This window comes from Pangasianodon hypophthalmus, chromosome 12 (assembly GCF_027358585.1).
Source record: "Pangasianodon hypophthalmus isolate fPanHyp1 chromosome 12, fPanHyp1.pri, whole genome shotgun sequence".
Lineage (NCBI taxonomy): Eukaryota > Metazoa > Chordata > Actinopteri > Siluriformes > Pangasiidae > Pangasianodon > Pangasianodon hypophthalmus.
Window position 1 is genome coordinate 12320218 of NC_069721.1, and position 26684 is coordinate 12346901.

The window sequence follows — 26684 nt, forward strand, 5'->3', positions numbered from 1 at the left end:
CTTGGTTTGTAATTACGGAGTTGTCTAAGATATGAAATTTATGTATTTTCATATAATATTTTTAGATTGACCATAACTAGGTCTCAACTAAACAAACTTAGATGACAAATCTATATTAATCAGGCTATGAGTAATTTCAGTGCACATGCAAATAAAAGTGAGTGTGTGGCCAGATTCCTGCAACCTGTTTTAGAAGAATAAGAAATAAAGACTAAAATAGTAAGACTATAACGACTGCTTTTGTTTAATGTATCGGGACAGGGATCCTACAGGACTCAACAAAAAAGTTGCGTGAGTGGAGGATTTTTACTTTAAAATTTGTGAATCTTGTGGGACTAAAAAGGCCACACTGATTAACATGAGGACATGCAGTGGGGGACTCCTGCAGTGTGGCACAATGTTTTACCACATTCATTCCTTCATCTTCAGTAAATGCTTTATCCAGGATAGGGTCACATTGGTTATATTACTAATTTAATTAAATTTTCGGGAATAGAACCATCTAAGTTTATTTAGAAAATTTCATAGGCAGGTGCAAACACAAATAATAACATTTGATTTGGACAAGACTGCTTCACTCACCGTCCACTTTATTAGGAACACCTGTAAACCTGCACATCCATGCATTTATCAAATCAGCCAATCATGTGGCAGTAGCGCAATGATAGTTAGATAGTTGTGACTGTGGCATGGTTGTTGGTACCATTTGGGCTGGTTTGAGTATTTCAGAAACTGCTGATCACCTGGGATTTTCACACACACAACAGAACGGTGCAGGTGTACAAGTGTTCCTATTAAAGTGGACGGTGAGTGTATGTTTCCAGCACAACCCCAAAGTGTTCGTTTTGTAAGAGTGAGGTCTTTTATTTTGGTGAGTGTACAGCCGGTTCACTATTCCTGTTTTTAATTGGTCGCTTCAGACAGGAACCTCTGGCCATTCTACCTTTTGATTGGTTAGATGTGTAAGTACGTGTCAATGGTCATGTAAACGAAAACTACATGATAAAAAAGAGCATTATGGATATGTAGTGTGTCTTATAGTAATTCTATATTTAAAAAAAAAAATACCAGGAAATTGAGGATAATATGGAGGTAAAGTGAGGGTTGGGGTAAACTTAATTTCGATACAGTGCTTTTGACGTTTTGTAGCTTCACTAGCCACATTGCTAACTATGCTATTTCAGTGATGTTAACTCTGAATGCTTGTGTTGTCAAGTGGCTTCTGTATGCAAGTCAGCTGTCATAATTATGTTTGAGTTAATAGCTACTTTTCTGGACTACTTTTTGCTTTCTCACTTACTTGACATTCGGCATGACAGAGTCTTGGCTTAACACCATAATGTTACTGGTCTCACTAACACATTTACTTTAAAGCAACCCTTTTTTTGTCATTTCAGAATATTCAGAATCTCCCTATTGACATTCAAACCAGCAAGCTTCTCGGTAAGACCTAAATCTCATTCATGTGAAACATATAAAAATGTGCATCCATCCGTACATGCATATAGAGTATATGTATACATTTGTTTTCAGACTGGCTGGTGGACAGGAGACACTGTTCTCTGAAATGGCAGAATGCAGTGATGCTCATCAGGGAGAAGATCAATGCTGCTCTCCAGGACATGCCAGAGAACGAGGAGATCAAACAGCTGCTCATGGGCTCATGTCAGTCCCTTTTAGGCTTAATCTACTCAAATCTGATTTGCATGTGCAGCGCGTTTTGATATCTTGCATGTACAGTGTGTGATCAGCTACATAACTGGCTGGGTTGGTATGTTAAAGAGAAAGAAACACTGGATTAGAATGAAAAGTCAATTTATGAGGTGTGTGGTGTGGATTGGATTTGAACAAATTTATATTTGGATGTAGCTTACATTCATTTGTTCATTCATTCATTCATTCATCTTTCGTAAGCGCATTATCCTGGTCAGGGTTGTGATGAATCCGGAGAATATGCCGGGAACACAAGACACGAGGTGGGAATACACCCTGAATGGCATGCCAGTCCATCTCAGACCATCATGCACACAAACATTCAGTAGCGTATGTCTACATCCATATTTTTCTGTGAGATTTCACTGCATTCACAGCACTGTCTATTTTTATCCATTACCATGGGTTCATCATTGCCTTCAGTAAAAATATTTTCTTGTGTCAATGCAGATATACACTATTTCCATTGCCTAAGGATAGTGGAAATACTAAAGGGAACAGAAGCCTCATCCAAAAATATATTCGGCAGGTATTCATCACAAAGGATGAAGGTGATTGCACATGTTTGTCTAGTCTGTGTGTATCTACATACACGTATAAAATGCATTTAACTCATTTTTGTTTATCAATAGGACTGGCAAGAAATAGTGTCCTTATATGAGAAAGATAATGCATATCTAGGTAAGTGAGGATCAAAGTATTTATTAAGAGGCTTTATGTATATTCTGTGTATACTGTATTTGAATACTGGTGCAGAACATCATGTTTGTGTTGCACATGACATTATTCTGTGTGCGTTTAGCGGAGTTGGCCAGTCTGCTGAGCCGCAGTGTATGCTACGAGGGCCCTGCTTTGAGGAAACAGGTGGCTAAAGCACAGCAGCTGCAGCAGGAGCTGAGCAGGCGGGAGCTAGAGTGCCAGAGTGGAGCTGCAGACATGAGGGAGCGCTACTACGCAGCCTGCAAGCAGTACGGCATTACGGTGAGCATCTACTAAGTTCATGCTTTCTCTGGGAACCTGGAGAACTTCAGTGAGTGACTGCATAGACAGACAGGGAAAAGAACATTCTCGAATTTATACGTTATTTGACAGTTAGAAAAATAAATGGTTAGATTTGAATGGGACCTCCAAAAAAGAACCTTGCAAATGTTTGCATACTCGTAGGACAAATTCAAAAGACGAAAAACATAATTATTATCTACCTAAAAGTTTACTCTGTTAGGAGTCTGTTTCCTGTTGTTATGTTGGGCCTCATTTATCAAGCTGGATACAAATGGATTTATTTGTAAGTCTTTCAGAGGAGCATTTACACAAGAAATTTGGTATTCATGAAAATCTCATAATTTTGGAAACCCTTGACTTGATCACAATCATATAACTTGTATGGATTACTGCACTTTTATATACAGATTATACTGTTGAGTTTAAATTGCTTATTTTTTTATTACATTTCCAACATATAGCAGACATCCTTATCCAGAGTGACTTATGGAAGCGCTTTGGAGTTTCTATCAAAAACACATCCTCATGCTAGTTCACTAGGGGGATTAAGAATACCACTGAGAAAATGTTGTGAAAAGTAGTCATTTTATATTATTGGCATTAATTAAAGAGTAAGAAAATAAAGAAGGCGAGCCAACACAAACCCGTAAACTAAGGCTCCGTGATTTTGATATCCTGGGATTCTCATGCACAACAGTCTCTAGATTTTACTCACAACGGTGCACTAAAAAAAAAAACATCCAGTGAGCAGCAGATATGCAGACAGAAATGCCTTGTTGATGAGAGAGGTCAACGGAGAATGGCCAGACTGGTTTGAGCTGACAGAAAGGCTATAGTAACTCAATTAACCACTCAGTACAATCGTGGTGAACAGAAAAGCATCTCAGAATGCACAACACATCGAACCTTGAGGCGGCTGGGATACAGCAGCAGCAGAACACACCGGGTTCCACTTCTGTCAGTCAAGAACAGAAAGCTGAGGCTGCAGTGGGCACAGGCTCACCAAAACTGGACAGTTGAAGACTGGAAAAATGTAGCCTGGTCTGATGAATCTCTTCTGCTGAGACACACAGATGGTAGAGTCAAAATTTGCACCAACAGCATGAATCCATGGACCCAATCTGCCTTGTGTCAACAGTCCTGGCTGGTGGAGGTAGTGTAATGGTGTGGGGAATGTTTTCTTGGCACACTTTGGGCTCATTAATACCAATTTACCATCTTCTGATGGCTACTTCCAGCATGATAATGCACCATGTCACAAAGCAAAAGTCATCTCAAACTGGCTTCATGAACATGACAATGAATTCAGTGTTCTTCAGTGGCCTGAATCTGAATCCAGTAGAACACCTTTGGGATGTGGTAGAACCTGAAAGTGCACCTGAAAAATCTGCAGGAATTGCGTGATGCAATCATGGACCAGAATCTCAAAGGAATGTTTCCAACATCTTGTGGAAACGATGCCATGAAGAATTGAAGCTGTTTTGAGAGCAAAGGGAGGCCCTACCCAGTATTAGTATAGTGTTCCTTATAAAGTCCTCTGTGAATGTATTTAAAAATAGCCGTTTCCCTGTATGACATGCTTGGTGTGCTGCTCACCAGTGTACAGTGTGGATCGTTTTTCCTCTGTTTTCATGTCACACCATTTTCTTGTTACCTCACTTCACAATTACCTTTTCTTTAGTTTGTCTTTAGATTTAGACATTTTAGGCGCTGTTACACTGCCATTTTTTTTTACTGGGATAGAAGTTAGTCAAAATAACTTCTGCTTCTGTCTTTATGCCTTTCTGCCTTTTTTGCCTTTTTTGTTGGGAACGTATTTTACACTTTACAGGTGATCGACATACACATCAGCATTCAGCAACTTTTGTAAATACAAATTAACATTTCTGATATTTTTTAAATCTGGCTGAAATCTTTAGTTCGGTTGGCTTATGCAAACATTTACACACACCTTTGCTAAAAGATTGACAAATGAGGCCCATTGTTAGTAGAAAATTAGTAAATGTCTGTTTAGAAAATCAGTTGAGAATTCCACAAAAATAACCTTTTCATTCAACTGCAAAACACGTTGCATGAGAAACATTAGAACATGGATTTTATCTATAATTATCATATTTTCATAATAGTCAGTCTATTGTGTATTTATACACAATATGTCTTATTTTCATTCATTCGTCTTCAGTAACTGCTTATCCTGGTCAGGGTTGTGGTGAATCCGGAGCCAATCCCGTTAACACTGGGTGCAAGGCAGGAGAATTCACCCTGGATACTCCATCACAGGGCACCACTCAATCACACATTCACACACTGATACACACCTAGGGGCAATTTAGCCAGTCGGCCTACCTGCATGTTTTTGCACACATGGGGAGAGCATGCCAAAATCTACAAAAGGGTCCACTTTTAAACAGTGTGTTTGACAAGTAGGACAGATACAGGAAATTCTTTGTATTGTCTTTTGGGCAGTATTGTGCAGTTTATAATGCTTTTTCAATAAACTTGCCATTAGCAAGATTATTTTGTTTGCTTCTGTTCAAGGATTAATTTGTTAAATGTTTAATTGCAGGTACGCATTTTAAATATTATAGGGCAATATAATTCAATTCAATGGTAGTTCAGAAGAGGTCTGAAGTTTCAGGCAGATGATTTTATGCTCAGTTGTAGTGAAATAACTAATAAGATAACTCAGCAGATATATGGCCAAAAGTTTGTGGACACCTGACCATCACACCCATATGTGGGTCTTCCCCAAACTGTTGCCACAACGTTGGAAGCACACAACTGTCTAGGATGACTTTGCATGCTTTAACATTAAGAATATCCCTTCACTGGAACTAAGCAGCCCAAACATGTTCCAGCATGACAATGCCCCTGTGCACAAAGTGTGGTCCATGAAGACATTGTTTGCCAAGGTTGGTGTCCCAACAGCCACTTTCCAAAATATAGTGGAAAATCTTTCCAAGAGAAAAGGAGACACTAACTCCATATTAATGCCCACTGTTTTGGAACAGGATGTTCAGCAAGCGTATATGGGTGTGATGGTCAGGCATCCACATACCTATGGCTGTATAGTGTATGTCTACATGCAAACATGCATACTGATTCTTACAGCAGTTCTTTCTAAACCTGCAAATTATGAAACATTGATTGAGATAAGTAGCCCTAACCAGCACTTGACTACAGAAATGTTTCTCACGAATATGAAGGCAGATTACTCACTGATCTGGCTTTCTCAGGGGGAGAATGTGGCGAGGGAGTTGCAGGCCCTTGTTAAGGATTTACCTACTGTATTGGAGGAAACAGGGAGAAAAGCTGCCTGCCTGGAGGAAACGATGAAGCTCTACACAGCTTTCACTAAGTTTGTCTGCGACTGGTGAGTGCCATTGCTATGACTATTTAGAAATTAAAGCTCTGAGCGTTCATAGTTCATGCACTGTTATTTTACATACCGTCTCTTCCTGTATTTTATAGGTTAAATTAGTTTTAGATGAACTCCTTGGCTTCTAGAGTGAGCTATTAAATAAATTGGGATCATTCATATCTCTTCAGGTCTGAGCCTGTTCTACCTATGCTGTCATTCATTCAACAAAAAGGAAACACAACAGTGTATGAGTGGAAGACAGGAAACATCCCAACGGTTATAGAGAGACCTGTAGTAGAGGAAGCACCACCTGACACTGTCACAGAGGAAACGGTGAGTAACCAGATAGAATAGGTTGTCTCCTTGCATATAAGCACAGACATCTTAGTGTCTTAAGTGTAAGTATGTGCACGTGTGTGCGTGTCTGTATATACTCTTGTTCACCCTTTTGTATAGATTGACTGGGGCAACTTATGCAGCGGTGCTGAGGAGGTGAATTTTGGGACCACAGCTGAGGAGGGGGTGGACTGGGGCATCACACTTGAGTCTGGCAAAGAGGTAATGCACAAGCATCTGTCGTTTTGAATACAGTCACTTGCATGTGACTGTATGAACATATATGAACATATATATATGTGTATATATATATATATATATATATATATATATATATATATATATATATATATATATATATATATATATATATATATATACAATATATATATTTTGTAGAACATCAGTTTCCACAGTGGCAGCAATATTGATGTCATATTTTTAATATTTCTTTTTCAATATAAGGAAACAGGTGATGGTGGCATTGACTGGGGTGAAACTGCAACTGCTGCAGTGGAAATCGAAGTTGTTGCTGCAGGCACTGACTGTAAATATCTATTTGCTTTCTGTAGTAAATTACACGTTTCAAATGGTCATAATGTCTCCACAAGATTAACGAGCCAGGCTGGGTTTACAGGTCCTGAAGGTGTTGCGAGAGGTGAGGATGCACTCTCTCTGCTCGAGAACCTACAGACTCGAAATCAGTTTATCGATGAATTGATGGAGGTATTTCAACTCAACATTAAAACATTATTTTATGACACTTGCCTATAAATGTGCTAAAACTTTGGGCCTACATTTGGGCCTACAGCCTATTTTATGACCAGCTTAAATCATCACATGAATAATATTGTGCATATCTTTCCAGCTGTAATGGTGGCTTATCTCGGGTGGAAATGTTTGCTAGGTTGTGATGCTCTCCTCTCTCTGTCTGACTGCCTAGTTGGAAGTGTTTCTGTGTCAGAGACTGAGTGAGATGAGTGAGGAGGGCGATATGGTGGCCATGAGCCAGTTCCAGCTGGCTCCCTCTATCATCCAGGGGCAGACCCGTCAGCGTGTGCAGGCCATGCTGGCAGATGTGCGCCACCTCCTGGAAGGACTGACATCACTGCGCATGAAGCATCTGTTCATGATCCAGGCATCGCCACGGTAAGTGCTCATACACACATTTACTGTTCTCTTGCACCTACGGGTCTACACATTCATCTGATTTAGACTGATAACATGAATGGGATGTATTAAATGTCAGTTCTGGGGACTTAAGACTGTTGCCCAAGTTCTGCCACACTCATAAGTTAATTACCGTCCTCTGTCCGAGCAGAGAAAATGTGAAACTGGACTATGCAGGATGATGACTCTCCATGTAAGCATACAGTTACATTGACAAAAACTCTTGCTTAAAGTTCATTACTGTAGTTGTGTTTCAGCTATGTGGAGCGTGTGTCTGACATGCTGAGGCAGAAACTAAAGCAGGCTGATATCTTGGTGCTGAAACAAGCCTCCCTGGCTGAACGGAAGCAAGAAGCTCTCGAGGAACAGGCCAGCCTGGAACCTCGCATCGACCTGCTTGCTGCCCACACCAAGGAACTGCAGAAACTGGTACCATATTCAATTAACTGATAAGAATATATCGGGGAAGCCCATGATGGTGTATTTTTTTTTTTTAATCTGTTCATTTAATTAAAGAAATTACTTTGGGTTCTGCAAGTTGATTGTGCTCCACTTTTTTCCTATCTAAGTAAACATTGTTTCTCTGTTTTTTTCTTACAGATTGAAGCTGACATCTCAAAACGGTATAACAATCGACCAGTCAACCTTATGGGAGTTCATGTATAAACTGCATAGTCCAAACAACCATTTCATAAATAAATATTTTATATCATTAAAATATTTCCTATGGCTTTGAATGACTAAATCGGAAACAGTTTATTTGCCAATCTACTGCACTACGTCAGACACATACTCCACATAGCTGAAACCTATTGAGACATTACACAAGTGTGTCTCTGGATTTTTCTTAGCATCTAACTTTTACACAGTGCCACTGCCATAAGCTCACATAGGTCACAGAGACACAACACAGTCAAACAAAGTGCATAGACAAACATCAGTGTACATTTGAGGAATTCAGGATTAACAATCATACCAGTTCTGTTCTTGGAAGGTGTGTGTAAATAGTTTGTATGACTTGTAAGACTCACTGAATTGTGGTTGTAATACATCACAACAATAGTGCTGATAATGATGAACAGTGTTGTTTTATAGCACTGATAGGAGTAGGATCAAAGATGTCAGTCCTTGTGCATGCTTTCAGTGCAACAAAACACTTCCATTTAACTGGCACTCCTCCCACAGAGCTGTGTAAAATCTCCCAGCAGCCCTTGGTGCTCCATCACTGTGTCATCTCCCTCTTTGCCCCAGGGCTGCCAGCGTAATCACATGCCTGAAACACATTATGCTCACAAGATTGAGGACCTAATGGCTATTATCTTGCAAGTGTAGCACATCTCCTGTGCATGCTAGCCAAGAAATGCGTGTGAAAGGATTCAAATAAAGGCTTTTTTTAACATTTCTATTGCAAAAATTATTGTTTTCTTTAGTTATTTGACTCATGATGTCTAGGACACATTTAAGAAAAAAAAAAGCATTTATTATCCTCAACACATAGTGTGGTGCTTTTCCTCCTACTTTTGACACACACGTCTGTCCCTTTGTCATTATGCCGTACCATCTCTCTCTCTCTTTCTCTCTCTCTCACACACACACTGATGAGGCTTATGATAAGCAGAGGGTCTTCACTCTGCCCTATCATTGTCTGTGCTATTCATCAGGCCAGACTTGCACGTACACGCACACACAAACCTCAACAACAGCCATAGTAAACACTTTGTTTTTTCCTGATAGACATGAACAGAATATGACAATGAGCCAGATAATTATCAAAAAGCCTACCACAATATTATCCTCATGCTCATTATTAATGGACTGCCTTCGCCTCATTGGGTGCCAAGACCAAATTTCTTTGGATCTCCCGAAGTCTTTCCTTCTGCCTTTCATTCTTTATTTGTTTGCTGCAATTCCCCTCGTCCCTGCAGTGGGCAGATGCTCAGAGGCGATGGCCAGAGTAAGAGCCACGCTACTGTGGCCCAGAAGACTGGGGTTGCCAAGACAACTGGCCCAGTACCCCTGCTGTTGTCACTCTGCTCGTGTCGCTCAGTCATTGATTACCTTCATCTCAGCAGCTCTCTGCATGCAGCACACATTGTTCTCCATCACCAATATTAACAGGGGTTTAGTCACACTAATATATCCAGTATCTTGTGTTTCTCTTTCACACAAATCCACACGTTCATGTTCAAGAGAACATGCATGACACAAACAATAACAAATACTACTTATCTAATTGCTTACTTTTTCATAATTTTAATAACAAAAAAAATTACATACATAAAGCTACAGTTGAGTAATAAGGACCATAATTTAGTAAGAAATACGTTTATGATACAAGGAAAATAATGTTCACACCTTCTGTTATTGTGCAGTGTAGCTACTACACAGCAGTTAAATACAAAACATGAAAAATGTTGACAGACTCACATTAATATCTAATCTTATTACTGAGTGTGTTCTTAATAGTTGGAGACCATCTGAACTAAATTCCAATGCTTTTATTCGCATTTTGACATTGATGCTGTCACAACAATGAGTAGCTATTGCAAGTGATCATAACATTTTTCAGGACAGTCCAAACAAAATAATTAACATAATTTGTACTGGTCAAGAGCTCTTGATCTCTTGATCATATTTAGCAGTGAATAAGACTAGTTTGTTTGATGACAAAAATCCAATCACTGCTAATCAAACATTTGACTTTTGTCCAATCAAATCCAACTGATGGCTACTTGATCTAGGGCTAGATAGACTCAGAGCTCTAGGTTCTGGGCCAGAGAGTGGAGGTTTTTTCCTCAATCTTTTTGCTTCGTTTTGCAGTTTTTGACGAATGTAGCCCTTAATCTCAGCATCAGTTTTCCCCGGAAAGAAATACTGGACGGTTCCTGTAAGAGATGATTATATGAATTAGATCATGACCCAGCAATCACAGTACATAACTTGGTACCCATCTAAATCTATATAGCGCCATACAGAATAATGCTCTTGCCCAGATGCACACAAGTTAGCTTTATCATTCTTTATAATACTACATGGGCAACATTTTAAACTGCAGAAATGATGGCTTGTACTTAGTAATCTTCTGGTACGTCCTGTTGAAAACAATGTTAGAACATGCTCCTTGTCAGAACTTATAATCTGCAACCCCAAATATATTGCCACAATTCTAAATTGAGCAGTGTATAAGCCATGGAGCTGAGTGTGTGGAGCCTTACTCAGGATGGCCTGGACCTCTTCAGTGGGCAAGGCAGGTTTGGGTTGACCCCTCTTATTGTACACCACACCAGAGATTGAGTGGGAGGCCAAACAGTCTCTCTCATACAGTCCACGCAACAGATCATTGGTCAACTTCTGGGCAGTGGTGCCAGTGTTACACCTCTCCAAAAGCTCAGGTGTGATAAACTAAAACAAAACAATCACAAAATGTTCCTTTCATTCAAAGCAATGTACATAACTAACATGTATAATCAAAGATATAGACAGCCAGAGAACCATGCACAACAGAATTTTTAATATGATATTAAACGGATTAAATGACTGATACCTCTGTGAAGAGACCATTCCTGTGGGAGCCCTCATTAGATTTCTGGGTAAGAGTTTCTTGCTTGACCCACTGCCCATTCATAACACCTGAGGCATATGGTATAGCTGGCATTAAAGCATCCACTTCCACAGGCTCGGTCATGGGGCTGGAGGAAACAGGGAGAGAGATCTTCTTATCTCCATTAGGCCACATCTGGGTCCTCTCGATCAGGGCCTCTAGGTTTTTAGCCAACTTTCCACACGCTTGCGTGGAAACAAGAACAGCGTATCATTTTAGACATGTTTTGTTAAGTTAGAGGATATTTTTAAAAAAATATAATATCCTGAAGTGTTGAAAATTTAGCTTTAAACAAGAAGTCAAACTATTTCATTCATCAAAAATGAGCAAATTTTTTTTGACTTGCCTGTAAGGCACCGTAGTTGTTCCTTTAAGCTCTCCATTTCCCGCTGCATGCATAGAACCATGGCAATTAGCTCCATCTTCGAATAAGACTGCAAATATTCAGCCTCCTGCTAGAAGGAGAAAAAAAAAATCAGTGCTCGAAACTATCCAGCATGTTGAGTTTCAGGGGTGTAGAATGCGGAGCACACCTGTGCCACAGACCTCCCCTTACCTCTGCGGTGGGATGTTCCTCATCAAAACTGCCTGTAGGAGAGCAGTCGAACCCATAACCCTGTCAGGACAAGACAGACACTGAAACTGGGAGGAGTTTCCCAAAAAGCATCATCAGGTTAGGATTGTAGGCTATTGATCTGATGCTTTTGGGGAAACGTATATTATAAAGTAAAAAAAAAAAAAGATGCATGTCACTTTAAGGGTTGTTCTTTTCAAACTACAGTACAGTCTCACACTGATAGTAAAGTGTAAAGAAAGCTCTTTTACACAAGATGTGCATAGTGTGTGTATAGTAAGTGATGCCCTCTGTGCCATGCTTTTAGACCTATTGTTCTCCATTAGGTAACAGGCATGGCTGCCTGCCCTACCTCACACTACTGCTGCTGCTCTTTCTGCGTTTAAACGCGGAACAAAACCCAAAAAAAAAAAAGTGCAAGAGTGAAAAATAGATTATCTTTAAAACACTGCTCTTTTCACACCACTCAGGCAGCCAAAGTGGAAAATTCGGTCGTACGTCGCCTCAGCTGGCTAATTGTCTCTAAATTCAAAATCTACACTATAATTATTAGTAAGAAAAAAAAAAGCCCAAACCCTCATGTCCAACTTGTGGAGCCCTGCGGCTGCGGGTGAATTCTCCTCCGCTCGCTCTTTGGCAGCATCCATTTGTTTGCTCCGTTTCTGCAGCCCGTGCTGTCGGACAGGCGGCTCGTGTCATTCTAATTACTCTTTCATTTGAGACAATATTCCAAGTCACAGCCACAAACAAACAAAACAGGGGCACGAAAAACACTCAAAAGGTTTCCATTATATATCTTACGTAGAATTGGTCCAGTTTTTGTTCCTCTTTCTCGTCCTGCTCCTCATTTTCGTAGTCCAGAATACGCTTGGCTTTTGTTTTCCTTCTCATTTCTCTGCCATTATTTGATTATTTGCGCTCACTGAAACTGTGCCCCCCTCCGCAGCATGCAGGACGCTCCCTGCACAAAGGCGACCAGCAGCCCTGACGCCGATCTGAGCACACACCGAGCGTGGAGAGGGAAAAAACTACGCGATTATGCTACTTCTTCTTCTAACACTTGGCTGATCCATGGCTCTAAACTGAGAAATCAGACACGCGCTTTCGAGCGAGAACGTGGCACGAGCTCGCCTCCGTGGCGCTCGCGCTTACAGCGGAGATCCTCGCTGATCAACAGGGTGTGCAAATGATCTTTACTGTGTGCAAAAAAATGACTTCGGATGAGCTTTAATATAGTGCTGGGTTGGCTTTCACGTCGGATTTCGTGTGCCTCCTGCAGTTGTAGACACTTTTTTTCTTTTTTTTTCCTGTTTTTTAACCAGGCTGTTCGGGAAGTTAGATTTGTTATCAGTGTTGTGGTGATCAGGAATAGTTCACTGGAAAAGTGTCAAGGCGTCTGCAAAGTGATCAGTGCGATATGCAGGCCAGATCACAAACGAACCGTAAACTGATTGATTTCATCAATATCAGATATAAACTGATTTTAACTGCAGCTTAAACCCCCAATCCTGGAGGCATACCGCCGAGGTTCAGGTTTTCCCTTCTCCCAAAACACCTGCTGCACCTCAGGAGTTAATTATCAAACCTTCCATAAGTTGGATCCGGTGTTCAGAAGTGGGAAACATTAACCCTTTTTACCAGAGGCCAAAAAATGGAATTTTTGCCTGTTTTTTTGGGTACCTGTGTTCAGCATGCATGCATGCATTTATTTATTAATTTTTTTTTTTTGTGATAGCACACACTACAGTATGGCTCAGATTAAATTAGACACTTAAAACTTTAAGAATTATTGGCAGAATGGGACACCAATGTCCTGGTAAAAAGGGTTAAATTCTTCAGGGCAGTGGGCCTCCAGGACTGGGGTTGAGAAACCGTAGCCTACAGGCTCCCAACCTGGTCCTAGAGTGCCCTTTGTCTTACACATTTTAGTGTTTTTCCTGCTCGCTATACATCTGATTCAATTCATCAGTTAATTAAGAGCCCTTCCTGAGTTGAAGTCGGTGTGTTAGAGCAGAGAAGACACTAAAATGTACGGGACAGTAGGTACTTCAGGACCAGAGTAGGGAACATGTGCCATGGCACAAAGGTTCACTCACTTTCAGTAACAACTTTATCACTGTGGATCTGGAGTCTTCCAGGAACACTGGGGTGAGCAAGAAATACACCCTGGATGGGATGCCAGTCCATCTCAGGGTTCAACTCTTTGGATAAATAAAAATGTTACTGTCTCAATATTGCTGCAGACATTAGATCATAGACCAGATTATTTAGATTTTATATATTCAATAATAATAATAATGATGACCAAGATGTTATGATTCCCTTATCTTGTGCCTAGTGTTCCCAGGATAGGCTTGGGATACAACATGACCTTGACCAGGATAAAGCAGTTATAGATGAATAAGTGAATGAATTTTGGTACCTCTGCAATTAAGTATCTTACAACTTCCAGATCAAAACTTATTTTATTTTTCTATAACAAATTACCGTGTTATTGTTTAACATTTTGATTTTTGCCCATATATTGTTTCCTTATAAGAGGTGCCAAGATGTTCATTAATCCATTATGAGTGCATGAATCAATAAAAATGTTTCTCTGATAGAAATAAGAACAATCAAATGCATTCAGTAGTGATTTCCCAGCATTGCTTTTAATAACACATTTTCCTAGAACAGGGAGACAAAGTTCGATAACCTGATGCAAGTCTGTTATTTTTGATCTTTCACTAGCTCATACAGTATTATGGCCCAAATTTCTACAAAACTGTAAAAAAAAAAATATTTAACTGTCAGTTAAACAATAATCAGTGGTATCTCCTCTCCAGTTTATCTAAAATATGAAAATGACGCAGCTTGCAATGACTAGTTGTTTCTTCCAATCACTGCCTTAATTTTCATGTTGTACTTATTGTTTTTGTTCTGTGTCCCTTTTTTTGCACAACTGGCTATCTGTGCCACCTGGTGGTAAATATTCTTGAAGCACTTAATACATAATTCAATTTAATACTATACTATTCTATTACAATACTATTGTGACATTAAGAAACAATCAAAAATTCATTCTAGGTAGAGTAGCAGGAATTTCCAAGCTTTATGTTAAAAAAAAAAAAAAAAAAAAAAAAAAAAAAATCATGGCTGGCAATGCGAGTACTGCGGTTAAGGACCTGCAGCTGTGAACTGGAAATATTTGAGTTCAAGTGCCAAGGCACTTAACCCCTAACTAATCCAAGGCTGCACAAGAGGCTGATACTCTGACCCCATACGTCCTGTCAAGTGCAAGGGGTGTTGGTGAAAATATATAATGTTTATATTTTCACCAACACCCCTTGCACTTGACAGGTCTCATTCTTACTCTATCAATCATCAGTCAAAATATTACGAAGTAGGCTGTAAACACAGTAGGCAACCTTTCAATATGTCACTCCACAAACTGACTTATGGATCATACATTACTCATTGCCTAAGAATCAGAGTTGTTTACAAGAATATAGAGAGTCATGGCACGGGATGGAATAGCAGGGACTCAAACTCTCTGTATATGGTTGTTGTTTTGTTGTTAGATTAATCATTAACATTAAATGAATTTATGTTGTTATTATGGAGGACTATTTCACAAAAACAAACAAAAAACAAACAAATAAATGGTGTAATATGACAATAAATTAATAATAATGAAATGAAATGTAAACATGAATAATTAAATGTTACACAAAAATGTATGCCTTAGTGGTTGGTTGAGTGTTAGAGATGCACTGATTTATTGTGCACTTTACAGCAATTGACAAATGAGACATATATTTTTTCCCTCTGGGTTTCTCTGTACTGATGAGAATTATGGCTCTTTTTAAAGAATCAGTTGATAAATATCATAATCTAAAGAGTGGCTCCTTCATACCTAAGCAGCTCTTTCTCTAGTAACATTGCCAGTTTCTCAGTCCATCAGTCAATATTCCAATCAATCAATTAGTCAACCGTTCAGACGTTGCCATGGCTACCCTGCGCGTTTCTATAGGAAATCTATTTCTTTTCGTTCTTATTGTATCTGTGAGGTATTCCAATTACATATACTAGAGGTATACTATATAATGTTCTGAAAACTACAGACTTTCCTGAACTTAAATAGAGCTTGTTTTGCTTTTGGATCTATCTCAGTAGGAATAAAGTTCTAGCATTTTAAAGTTTGTAGTAAAAAGGGAGAAAATCCCATTTAAAGATTCCATTCAGATTCCACTGAAAGGCACAGCACATTATCCATCAGGAACAACTACTTATTGATGATGATGATGATGATGATGATGATGTTGATTGTTGTTGTTGTTGCTAGTATTATTATTATTATTATTATTATTCATTCATCATCACACCTAGAGGAAATTTACAATGGAGTTGTAAGGTGCTGTAACACTGTGCCACTAATAATAATAATAATAATGACAATAATAATAATAATAATAATATTTACATGTATTATTATTATTATTATTATTATTATTATTATTATTATTATTATTGAAGTTGTTGTTGTTTTGTTGTTATGTAATTGATCTTGATCTTAATGGTAGCCTAAAGAGCCTCATTCCTGAATGCTCTCTTCCCTACAGGGTTTTAAGTTAAACAGCTGGTCCTGTCCATGAGGAAACTATTAAACCCCATCTCAGCAAAATGTTGACATATTCTATTCAAATTTTAACATATTATCTAAAAAAAAAAAATCCTGACTTGTTTTTTAAACTTATGTCAAAATTTGACCTATTTTGATGAAATCTTGACTTATTATCTCACTGTCCTGAATTATTATCTCAAAATGTTGACTTACGTCAACAGTTTCACCTTTTATCTCAAAATATTAACTTTTTCTCTCAAAATGTGTTATTATATTACCACTTTACTTACTTTGTGCAGCCATTACTGCAGGATTATGTTGAATTATGTCCATTTTTTTTTACTTTGCATACCAAAATAATTATTTATTATGCTAAAGGTTTAGATTTTCCTAACTGCCAAATCATTTTTAAAAGAAATGTTTGTGATTTGGTAGCAGGAGCTAGCCCATGACCTTTGATCCATGTGCACTACATATTGATTACTTGGCTCTACTGTCCATTCACACAGGAAATGGGAGTGATGATTTGTTTGTTGTGTACAGAAAAAGTGCTTAATATGCTTAATAGGAATAGCAGGTGCTGTGTACTGTATGAATTCACCATTTAATAAATCATTTGAACAAAAATCTCTGTTAGCTCTCAAACTAGCCAGCTAGTCACTTACAAAGCTAGCTAATGAGGTTTCCTGCTAAACAGCTCTGAGCTATGCACTAGCTAAGATTATTTCACTTTATATTTTACTAAGATAACAGCATTTTCACATCATATGCCAACATTTTGAGGTAATAAATCAGAATTTTGAGTCAATATTTTGAGTAACTTTTGGCATAATATGTCAACATTTTGACATACTACTGCTGCCAAAAATAAACAAAAAATATGTTATGCATTTTTTCTTTTCAACCAGGCGGAAGCTTCGATACTTTTCAGCTTTTATTTATAGTGCTGTGGAGTCGGTTATGCTAACAATTGTAGAAATGTTTCAAATTAACAATGAAAGCGATCGATCTATTTATTTATTTATTTATTTTCCTGATTTAGTAAAGCGACAAAGTTATACAGGCTGGAATCTGTTTTACTTTAAAGGGGGCGGTTGTTATCGCTGTTTTTCCTGATTAATGATCTCATTCAGACCTGAGCCCTGGAATATTCTACGCATGCGCGTTGTCAAAACGTGCTCCTCTGTCAGGGAACTTATCGGCAAGGGAGAAATTTTGCAAGTCATGGTGGGCCATTCAAGACAAGTGGACTACGACAACATTAAGTAAATCTATGGAAATAAGTGACTTTTTCAAGAAAGTGACTGCCTTATGTTGCTATTGAATACCGTCTAGACGTTTCGGGCTGTTTTATCCCTAAACTCTTTATGTGTAAGTATGAAAAGACTGTTAGAAAACTGGCTAGTTAGCTAGGTTAGCCACCTAGCCTGATTGGAGCTGTGGAACTAGCCAGCTAGTTGTTGCTCATTGCTAACGTATAATGGATAAGTGCTGCTGTATATAATCTTATAGTATTTGTTAATTTAGTAGGACTCATTTTTACGCGTATTGTTGTCTGTATATCATAAATACATAAACGCGTAAGATTGTTGAAGATGTTTTGATATATTCGGCGTCCCCAGTAGATTCCTCTCAATGCCCGCCCCTGTAACGTTTTCATTGGTGGTGATAGGAGAAACACCACCGCGTGAGGCTTCTCATTGGCTTGTGAAAAGCTCCTCAACCAATCAGCAATTGTTGCGCCACTTGTTGCTAACGTTGCTGGTGAGTGCCGATAGCGGAAGTAGGAGAGAACACTTCCTGGATGTTAAGCAAATAAATATCGTTCTGTTTCGTATTCGGTGAACAGTTAATGGACTTCTAGGGCGCTGGCATTGTACAGAAATCGATATCTAACTTTTATTGTTTTCATCATGTGCGTGAGGGAAATTGTACATGTACTGTTCTGTTTGTTTTGCCGAGTGGGAGGTTGGTCGGCAGATGGGCTCGTGATGGCACGAAGAGGAGGGAGGCATTAACGTACGTTAATGCTAGAGCTGCAAGCTAACAAACTTCCAAGAAGAATCAGACTTTATGGGAAAACATTTGGGGGAAAAATATCAGTGTACTACTGATCCTGGAATGTTCTGCTAATTCTCCTTTTTTTCTTATGCAGATTGGAGGAGCTTTCAGAGAGTAATTGAAAATTGAATGGTGGAATCTCAGCATCTGACAGGATAGACATTCGCCACTGAGAACAAAGGAACCCTCATCTTTCCCCCCATTTCCCCCTTCTTACCACAAGCCAATGTTTTTGTAAAAACACTATATTTTGTAATGGTTTCTCTACATTTTATACTCATTTATGCAATATAGAACACTGACTGTAAGTGTTCCAGTTTGACCCTCGTTCTGTTAGGTTTTTGTTTTTGTTTTTTTTTTTTGTTTTGTTTTGTTTTTAACTTTCATTTTGTTTCCTTTGCCAAGAAATGCTTTACTTGAAAAAGTACTTCACAGAGGGTCTGATTCAGTTCACTATCCTCCTGAGTCTCATTGGGGTGCGGGTGGACGTGGACACCTACTTAAACAGTCAGCTGCCCCCGCTCCGCGAAATCATCTTGGGCCCGAGCTCAGCCTACACACAAACACAGTTTCACAACCTGCGCAACACCCTGGACGGCTATGGCATCCATCCGAAAAGCGTGGACCTGGACCATTTCTTTGCCATTCGTCGGCTGCTGAATCAGGTGCGCTCTCTGGATCACCTGCGTGTGCCCAGCACTGAGTTGAACGCTTGGCTGGTGCACCGTGACCCCGAGACCGTGGTGTCTGCAGCCAGCCAGTCCAGTCCCAGCATTGCCCTGGACAATGGCGGCAGCCTGGAGGACGTGAACAGCCCTGAACCCTCGGCCATGAGAGGGACCGGCGGCACTTCTGAGTCAACCTACAACCTTAGTGGAGAGGACAGTTTGGGTGCTGTGGCCCCTGAGGCCAACCAGGAGCAAGGCAACAGAGACAGCGTTGATGAGCTTTCTAAAGAGGTGCAGTGTTTTATAATTTCATAATATTACTAAATCTGTTGTGACACTGATGATTCTTTTCTAATATTATTAATTGTTAATCCTTCAAATAGATGAGTCACCTCACTTCTTTTAAATCTAGCTGCATTTTGAGAGTGGCCCAAATGGGTGTGGCTGCTGTCTCCTACTGTGAGTGATGTATGTGTGTAGTTTCTTGTTGTATTTCCTGACCTAAGATTATACATATAGCATAATATTTTTTTATGGTATTGTCTGTGCTTTTTCAATGGTAATGAATGATATATGTATGTATGAGATACCACTGATACCATACTACTCCTGAAAAGAAACCTTGAGATTACAAAGAAGGCAGTTTTAAGGAGAGCAGAAGCACCTTTTGTATTTGTCAGTTTTTTTCCCCTTAATCATCATGAAGTTTCAAGGTGTTGGTGTTTATTTTTAGCAAATGCAGCTGCAAAATACCTAAAATGCATCAGGACTAATCCATTCCTAGAATCTGGGTCAGTTTGATGCAATAGAGGATTAAATATCAGATGCAGACGTGGCATAAGCTAGCCAACCATTTTTAAAATTCCACGTAGCAAATAGTAAGGCATCGGCATGCCGTTTCATTGTGCATTCTTAGTTTTTAATTAGCTTGCCCTTCAGAGGAAGGTCACTTGCCCTTTGGTTGTCAGTTGACCTTATTATAGTGGTGTTATCACTTTGCCACTGAAGATGTCCTGGGAGGACTTCACAGTCCTTTAGGTTGTAATATGTTGTAGAACACACTTTTTCCATACATTTTATGATTGGGTATCTCTCAGTCGTGGATTTACACCAGAACTACATCTTTTCCACATTTGCATGGAAATTTGCTCGGAACAACGATTTAATATTTTCCCATGTCAGTCAAAATTCTTCTTTTAACTATGTCCCTGGACCAAGTCCTTTTTTTTTTTTTTTTTTTTTTTTTTTTTTTTTTTTTTTTTTTTATAAACTCAGTGTCCTGATCTCAGCATGGTCGTCCATTTTTCTCTCTAGGACATAGACCTTATAGATATTCTCTGGAGACAGGATATTGACCTCGGAGCTGGACGGGAAGTGTTTAACTACAGCAGCAGGCAGAAGGATGGTGAGGCAGATAAACCGAATGAGGCAAATGAGGAGGCAGGTGTGCAGGAGGAGGACTGGAGAAATGGAATCAATCTGCAGGAGGGTCAGGGCATAACTCTTGTGGATGGAGAGACCGGAGAGAGCATACCTGAGCAGGTAACAGTGAATATTATTATTATTATTATTATTATTATTATTATTGCTATTATTATTGTTGTTGTTGTTGTTGTGGATAGTGTAATGTATGAATTTTCTATATTTCTTTGATTAAGCAAGACTGAAGTGCATGAGGGCTGCAGTTTATTTCTGAAATGTATGTAACAACAGCATTTAGGAAAGTTTCCCATATTGCATTTATGATCCAGTTGGTTAGGATAGCTGCACACGTTTTATTCTAGTATTAACTAAAAATCTATTTCTACTGCTACAAAAAAAGTTCATATTTTAGACAGCATTGCTTTAAAAGCTTATAAGTGTGTAAGTAGTCAGATTTTTACACAGATGAGTAAACTGAAGAATGAATATGAATAGTAGTAGCTTTTGTAAGATTACTGAATTACCAAGAGGGTCTTGGTAAAAGATCATGCACAGCTTGAGCAATTTGACCTTGCAGAGGCACTAACCTCTCTCATTATCTTTTACTCTAGCTCTCCAGCCTTGGCACACAGACCTCAATGTCCCTACAGGAATGCCTAAGGCTTCTGGAGGCCACCTTCCCTTTTGGAGAGGAATCAGAGGTACCAGTTTCTTGACAATTACCAATGTTGTTATCAGGAATGACTTTTTTTTTCTTTCTTTTTAAATTCCTTTTTCTGAGAAAGTGATTCCTTCAATTATTGTCTTCCTCTGGTCACTTTGAAGTTCCAAGCTACAGAAGCTGACCCGCAACTGAGAGGCCCAGCAGAAAATGTTCCTTCAACATCTCAGGGGCTTTCACTGCCTGCCCCTTTGCCTCAGTCTGATGCACCTCTAGACCTGGAACAGCAATGGCAGGACATAATGGCAATCATGGAACTGCAGGTTTGTATTCTCTGCACATTCTTTAGAAGCTTGTGGCATAATAGATGGTTAAATTTGACAAAATCACTCAGTACCTGTCTGTCAACCCTCCCCTAGGACATGGATATGAATAACACAGCAGAAAATACCAATCTCAACAATAACCTGAATAACACTCGTGCTAATACCAGTGAATCTGGCACAATGACAAGTTTTGGTGTTCCACAATCCAGTCTGATCAACCAGGATGTGAGCCTCCATCAGGCATCCCTCCCAAGCTGCAGCCAGGACCTCCCCAACCTTTTCAACTCTGAATTAGATCCCTCTGTTGGGCAGAGGCCTACTCTCCTTAGGCTCTCCTCCAGCAATTCATCTAATATCAACTCAACATTTGGAGTCACAAATCTTACTGGGCTGTTCCTCCCACCACTCAACAGCACCAACAACTTAACCTCTTCCCCAGTGCTGCCCGATCCCTTTGTTAGCCTGCTGGAGGAGTCCATGCTGGACGAAATTAGCCTTCTCGACCTTGCAATGGAGGAAGGGTTCAGTCAGGCTCAAGCCTCTCAACTAGAAGATGAGCTTGATTCGGACTCTGGACTGTCTTTGGATTCTGGACATAGCCCTGTCTCTCCCAGCAACTCTGAGACGTCTTGTTCCTCGGCTGCATCTTCGTCCTCCACCTCTGCCACTTTCTCTGAGGAAGGTGCTGTGGGCTACAGCACAGATTCTGAAGTGGCCACGGCTGAAGCAGAGGAGGGAGCCGTTGGGGGCTACCAGCCCGAATATAGCAAGCTGTGCCGCATGAGCTATCAAGATCCCTCTCATTTTCATAACCTGCCACAGCTGGACAGCATCAATCACAACCACACCTACAATCTGCCACTGGCCTCCTCATACCCTGAGCAGCCCCAGCTGCTTGGATCCTGCAGTAAAAAGTGCAGAGACAAACACCTACAACAAACCAAGATTCATCCACCACGAGAGTTCATCGACAAGCAGTCGAGCCGCGATGAACGTCGGGCCAGAGCCATGAAAATCCCATTTTCCAACGATAAAATTGTCAACCTTCCTGTTGAAGAGTTCAACGAGCTTCTGTCCAAACACCATCTCAGCGAGGCCCAGCTTTCCCTCATACGTGATATCCGCAGACGTGGCAAAAACAAAATGGCTGCACAGAACTGCCGCAAACGCAAGCTGGACACCATCATCAACCTTGAGCAAGGTGTGCAGGATCTGCGGCGTGACAAAGCCCGGCTGCTGAAGGAGAAGATGGAGTGCCTGCGCTGTATCAGGCAGATGAAGCAGAAGGTGCAGATCCTTTACCAGGAAGTGTTCAGCCAGCTGCGTGATGAAGAAGGCAGGCCTTACCCTGCTAGTGAGTATTGCCTGCAGTACAGCGCTGACGGTAGCGTGCTCATTACGCCACGAAGCATGACTCTTGAGCAAAGCCGGAAGCCTGACAAGAAACCGAAGGACAAAAAGAAGTGAGGACCTGCTCCTTTGTTTTGCTGCCAAGGCTCCACCACCACAAAAAAAAAAAAAAATTACTATAAGGTGGAAGTAAATGCTGTTTTTTTCCTTTGAGAAGATTCTAGCAAGGAAAAGAAAATTGCACTGTCAGTGTTGTTCCTGCATTAGGTTTTCTCCTTGTTTCTTTCTTTGGTTCAAATGTTTTCTCCAGAAAATATGAAGCAGAATTGCTTTTTAAAGTACCGATTTTCTGTTGTTTTACTTGGAGTATGACCAGAATGGTGAATTGACTGAATCTAAGAAGAGTAAAAGAGGCAAACCGCGGCTGTGGAAACACTGACTAATCTGAGAATAAATTGAGGAATTGACCTTAATTTCCATCAAGATCCCAAAACCAAAATGAATGTAAGGCTAGCCAATTATCGGCTTGGAAAGGTCATTAGACTCTTTAGTATTGGCCTCTGAGGTGTGTGATTACCCTGCTGGTAGTCCTTTAGCATTAAAGAAGAAGGCCCTTCTTTCTGAAGATGGTGGAGAAGCTCTCGGGAAGTTGGAAGATGAACTTTTGTGTCGAGAAAACAAATGCAAAAGAAAGCATACCCTTAGTAACCAGTGGTTGTGCATTTCTTTTGTTTCTGGTTCCATCACAGTGGTCAGTTGTGTACCTACACCAATGTGATTTCAATGACATAACAAGGAAATGACATTTCCTTTGGACGGTTACATGTGAAACCTGACAGAGGTTTCTCTGGGTATTAAATGCCACTTGCCATGGAAATAGGAAAAGTTGGACAAAGTAGGCTGGTTAAGAATGAGTTTGAGGTAATGCTTGAGGCTGGAATGAATGAGATGAAAATTAAATACTGAGTAAAGATGCACACTGCATTACTAATAAATCAGCTTCTGTGCTCTGCTCACTGCTGTAAATCATCTCTGTCGCTTGGCTGTAAGCTCTCAGTCTTTAGCAGTTGTTTCTCTTCTGCAGGCTTAAAGGTGAGAATCTCCTCCTTGAACCTTTCAGTAGTTTTCTTCCCATGTGCATAAACTTCTACATAAGCTACAGGCCTGATTTTGTTTCTCCTGAATTCTGTCAAGAGCATTTCATTGCTTAAAACCGGACGTTCTAAAAAAGGAAAAAAGAAAATCAAAACAACCACAAAAAAAACTGTACAGAGTTGTTATGCTGAATTTCAGCTCGTCACCTGCTTTTCAGAGTTACTTTCTGGCTTAGTACCGGACTGCTACGTTGTTCAAACAACAGGCGCAAAAAGTACAGTTCTCACTCCAAGTCAGTTTCTTTTAGTTGCAGTAGTTTTCTGTAATGCTCTTTTTCTGTTTGATTATGACATGGACAGTGATACTCTGAAATATTGAGAATATTGGCTTAATGTTCACATCATTAGAGCATAGTTCAGTAGTAGTTCCTTTTTGGATGAACCAGTGTGTAAAAGTGTGAAGTGAACATCACATCTTTTCATTAATGTATTTTTTTCGTTTTCTCTTTTACTTGTGGAACTTCCCCAGTTAAACAGACAAATTTCTGAACACTACCATGTTCCTGTTTAGTCAATAAAATCACCTGGAGATCTGAAAAGCTGCTTAGCATGTACCACAGTGGAATCGGATCATGCTTCGGAAATGCAGCGTAACAGTTGCTTTAGAACTATTCAGGAGACTAGCATACATGTGAAATATAACATCTTTAAAATGGAGCTTTAGCACTAATAAGAAAGCTTTAATCCTCACCAGACATATGCATCTTCATAATTTATTCACTTCTACCGGTTTCCATTGCTCACATCTACACAGCACACACACAGAGCCACATGTGTGGAGTTATTTTCCTGTCAAAAGTAGTTGTACGTAAAGATCGCAATTATATCATACTTTTATGAATTGAAAATTCACGGAATTGTTCATATGCAACTGCGATTATAACCTTGTTATATGTTAACCTTATGTTAAGTGGCACCCTCATATCCAAGTGCAAGTCCTACTTTACATCTTTTCATGTCTTGTTCTTGTGATTTCCAGTCACAATTTATGTCGAGTCGTTAACCAAGTTGTTTTAACAGCTTTTGTACTATCACTTTTGTGTACGCCTCAAAAGCGCATTATTGGCACTCAACTCAATCTTATGACTGTAAAAGTTCGAGGGGTATAATCTAACCAGAGAGCTATGGGGGCTGGCCTCAGACAAACAAAAAAACAAACATTAAAAGTTATCAAGCAGCTCGCCTAGGCCAGGGGTCTTTAATTACATCCACAGTGGGTCAGCGTGGCTGGATTGCCGGTTTTCATTCCAGCCGAATAGGAGCCATATTTGGTAGTCATTTGAAATCCAAGATCAGTTGAATTAAGTGTTGTTTATAAGTGGTATTAAAAACAGCCACAACGGCAGGTAAGGTTGAAGACCACTGACCTTCAAATCACATTCTTAAAGATGCGGCTACAAACTATGCACGTAAAGCAGTATTCTCTAAACCCATCAAGTAGTGTGTTATTTATGAACTGAATGTTCAAATAAGTATTTGAAAATGGCCACAACAAGCTTACATTAAGAATTTGTTGAAAGTTGACTGAATTTGCAATTCATAAAATGACGATTTGTCAGGAAATGCACTCTGTACATGGGGCACTCTGTCTGGTTGTTGCAGTATGCAAGGAGGAAAAAGTCACCATTATTTTGACGAGAGAACTTTTACGATATTTAATAGGTATGGAGTAGATCAAGTTAATTATTTAAACAACAACAAAAAAGATCAGGCATGGAAATTGTGCTTAAAATAGTTTAAGTTCCTGGTCTTATGCTGTCACTACTTGTCGTCATGCACTGATTTTTTTGTGTCTTGTTTGTTTTGTAAATATGTTTATGTTGTTTGTTTTGATTTAAAGATATTTTGGCCCTCTGTATTTTACCAGGCCTTCTGACTCCTTTTTGATTTAGATTCACTTCCTGTTAGTTTATTTTGAAAGATTTGCTGGCAATCTGGGAATTGTTCATTTGTTGGTTAATAAACTTTTTTTTTTTTTAATTTTGAAAGTTATATTTTGCCTTGTCATTAAGTTTGGGATACAACATGTATATGGTATATGAGAGAAAAATAAACACAGGTATAGGGACTTCAGTGCCTTCAAAGCCAAATAGGATTTCACCCAATCAGTTTCTTCTCAAGCAAATATTTATGCTCAAATTAATCATTTAATTGAGAAAGTCAGGGCGCAACTGTTCTACAGAAATAACGTTGGAAAATTGGCAAAGTAATTCACAGACTCTTTGACATATGCTACAGACTGTAGATTGTATAATATATCATCAAATTACTTCCAGTGACAGACAAATTAAAGCAAGAACAACTACATTAATCCTACTTTTATTAAACTGACAAGAATGATTTAGTGTAAAAATAAAAAACATACATGAATCTGAGAACATAATCAAGTAATTGAACTTGAACATGGACACTACACTTGATTTACAATATGGTAATAAACCATGAATATAAAAGGTCATGAAACTCACTGTGCAAACATACACTATCAATGGTTTGGGGGCATCTAGCTTTTCAAAATAGTTTTTAATTAACATGACTTCACCAGTTTGCAGTTAAAGACTATGTTAATTTTGAGGACAATATCACATGTAACTATTTCTGCCTATTATTTAAAATCTGTTAAGCCATAATGTTCATTTTCAAAACATTTCCTTAGCAGCTGTATCTACTGCACATACGTTC

General features: G+C 39.3%; 3 protein-coding genes across 10 annotated transcripts; 2 read left to right on the forward strand and 1 right to left on the reverse strand.

Annotated features, from left to right (window-relative positions):
- The first annotated feature begins 674 nt into the window (after positions 1-674).
- Positions 675-8302, forward strand: cdk5rap3 (CDK5 regulatory subunit associated protein 3). 2 transcript variants are annotated; one of them, XM_053238907.1, is made up of 14 exons: positions 675-806; positions 1398-1443; positions 1534-1665; positions 2164-2264; positions 2346-2394; positions 2516-2694; positions 5952-6088; positions 6265-6409; positions 6533-6634; positions 6878-6959; positions 7050-7138; positions 7356-7561; positions 7840-8011; positions 8183-8302. In XM_053238907.1, exons 1-14 carry the CDS (start codon positions 690-692, stop codon positions 8246-8248), a joined length of 1623 nt encoding a protein of 540 aa, XP_053094882.1. In that variant the 5' UTR covers positions 675-689; the 3' UTR covers positions 8249-8302. The 2 variants fall into 2 exon arrangements, with proteins under 2 accessions (XP_053094882.1, XP_026770410.2); XM_026914609.3 differs by lacking the exon at positions 675-806 and adding an exon at positions 950-1092.
- Positions 8303-8720: 418 nt separating this feature from the next.
- Positions 8721-13300, reverse strand: si:ch211-194k22.8 (uncharacterized). Of its 5 annotated transcripts, none has more exons than XM_026914796.3 (8): positions 12559-13299; positions 12333-12431; positions 11740-11799; positions 11530-11635; positions 11127-11368; positions 10798-10984; positions 9365-10467; positions 8721-8855 (listed from the first exon to the last, which is right to left on the reverse strand). In XM_026914796.3, the coding sequence occupies exons 1-7, from the start codon at positions 12646-12648 to the stop codon at positions 10271-10273; spliced, it is 981 nt and encodes a 326-aa protein (XP_026770597.1). In that variant the 5' UTR covers positions 12649-13299; the 3' UTR covers positions 8721-8855; positions 9365-10270. The 5 variants fall into 5 exon arrangements, with proteins under 5 accessions (XP_026770597.1, XP_026770598.1, XP_026770596.1 ...); XM_026914797.3 differs by having other exon boundaries at positions 11530-11638; positions 12333-12466; XM_026914795.3 differs by having other exon boundaries at positions 11530-11638; positions 12559-13298.
- Positions 13301-17507: 4207 nt separating this feature from the next.
- On the forward strand, positions 17508-25982 carry nfe2l1b (nfe2 like bZIP transcription factor 1b). 3 transcript variants are annotated; one of them, XM_053238682.1, is made up of 7 exons: positions 17508-17731; positions 18516-18725; positions 18827-19380; positions 20404-20631; positions 21123-21212; positions 21337-21495; positions 21592-25982. In XM_053238682.1, exons 3-7 carry the CDS (start codon positions 18829-18831, stop codon positions 22963-22965), a joined length of 2403 nt encoding a protein of 800 aa, XP_053094657.1. In that variant the 5' UTR covers positions 17508-17731; positions 18516-18725; positions 18827-18828; the 3' UTR covers positions 22966-25982. The 3 variants fall into 3 exon arrangements, with proteins under 3 accessions (XP_053094657.1, XP_026770626.1, XP_026770627.1); XM_026914825.3 differs by having other exon boundaries at positions 18516-19380; XM_026914826.3 differs by lacking the exon at positions 17508-17731 and adding an exon at positions 17738-18379 and having other exon boundaries at positions 18516-19380.
- The last annotated feature ends 702 nt before the right edge of the window (positions 25983-26684 follow it).

What these genes read in the sequence shown, in the direction of transcription:
- nfe2l1b (XM_026914825.3), top strand. Translation starts at nt 18,829, where the DNA reads ATGCTTTACTTGAAAAAGTACTTCACAGAGGGTCTGATTCAGTTCACT. An exon ending in GAGAGAGCATACCTGAGCAG is followed by an intron (nt 20,632 to 21,122) that starts GTAACAGTGAAT and finishes CTTTTACTCTAG; the next exon opens with CTCTCCAGCCTTGGCACACA. An exon ending in CTTTTGGAGAGGAATCAGAG is followed by an intron (nt 21,213 to 21,336) that starts GTACCAGTTTCT and finishes GTCACTTTGAAG; the next exon opens with TTCCAAGCTACAGAAGCTGA.
- si:ch211-194k22.8 (XM_026914795.3), bottom strand. Translation starts at nt 12,648, where the DNA reads ATGAGAAGGAAAACAAAAGCCAAGCGTATTCTGGACTACGAAAATGAG. An exon ending in ACAACTACGGTGCCTTACAG is followed by an intron (nt 11,369 to 11,529) that starts GCAAGTCAAAAA and finishes TTTCCACGCAAG; the next exon opens with CGTGTGGAAAGTTGGCTAAA. An exon ending in GGAATGGTCTCTTCACAGAG is followed by an intron (nt 10,985 to 11,126) that starts GTATCAGTCATT and finishes GTTTTGTTTTAG; the next exon opens with TTTATCACACCTGAGCTTTT.
- cdk5rap3 (XM_053238907.1), top strand. Translation starts at nt 690, where the DNA reads ATGGTTGTTGGTACCATTTGGGCTGGTTTGAGTATTTCAGAAACTGCT. An exon ending in ATTCATCACAAAGGATGAAG is followed by an intron (nt 2,265 to 2,345) that starts GTGATTGCACAT and finishes GTTTATCAATAG; the next exon opens with GACTGGCAAGAAATAGTGTC. An exon ending in ATGATCCAGGCATCGCCACG is followed by an intron (nt 7,562 to 7,839) that starts GTAAGTGCTCAT and finishes GTTGTGTTTCAG; the next exon opens with CTATGTGGAGCGTGTGTCTG.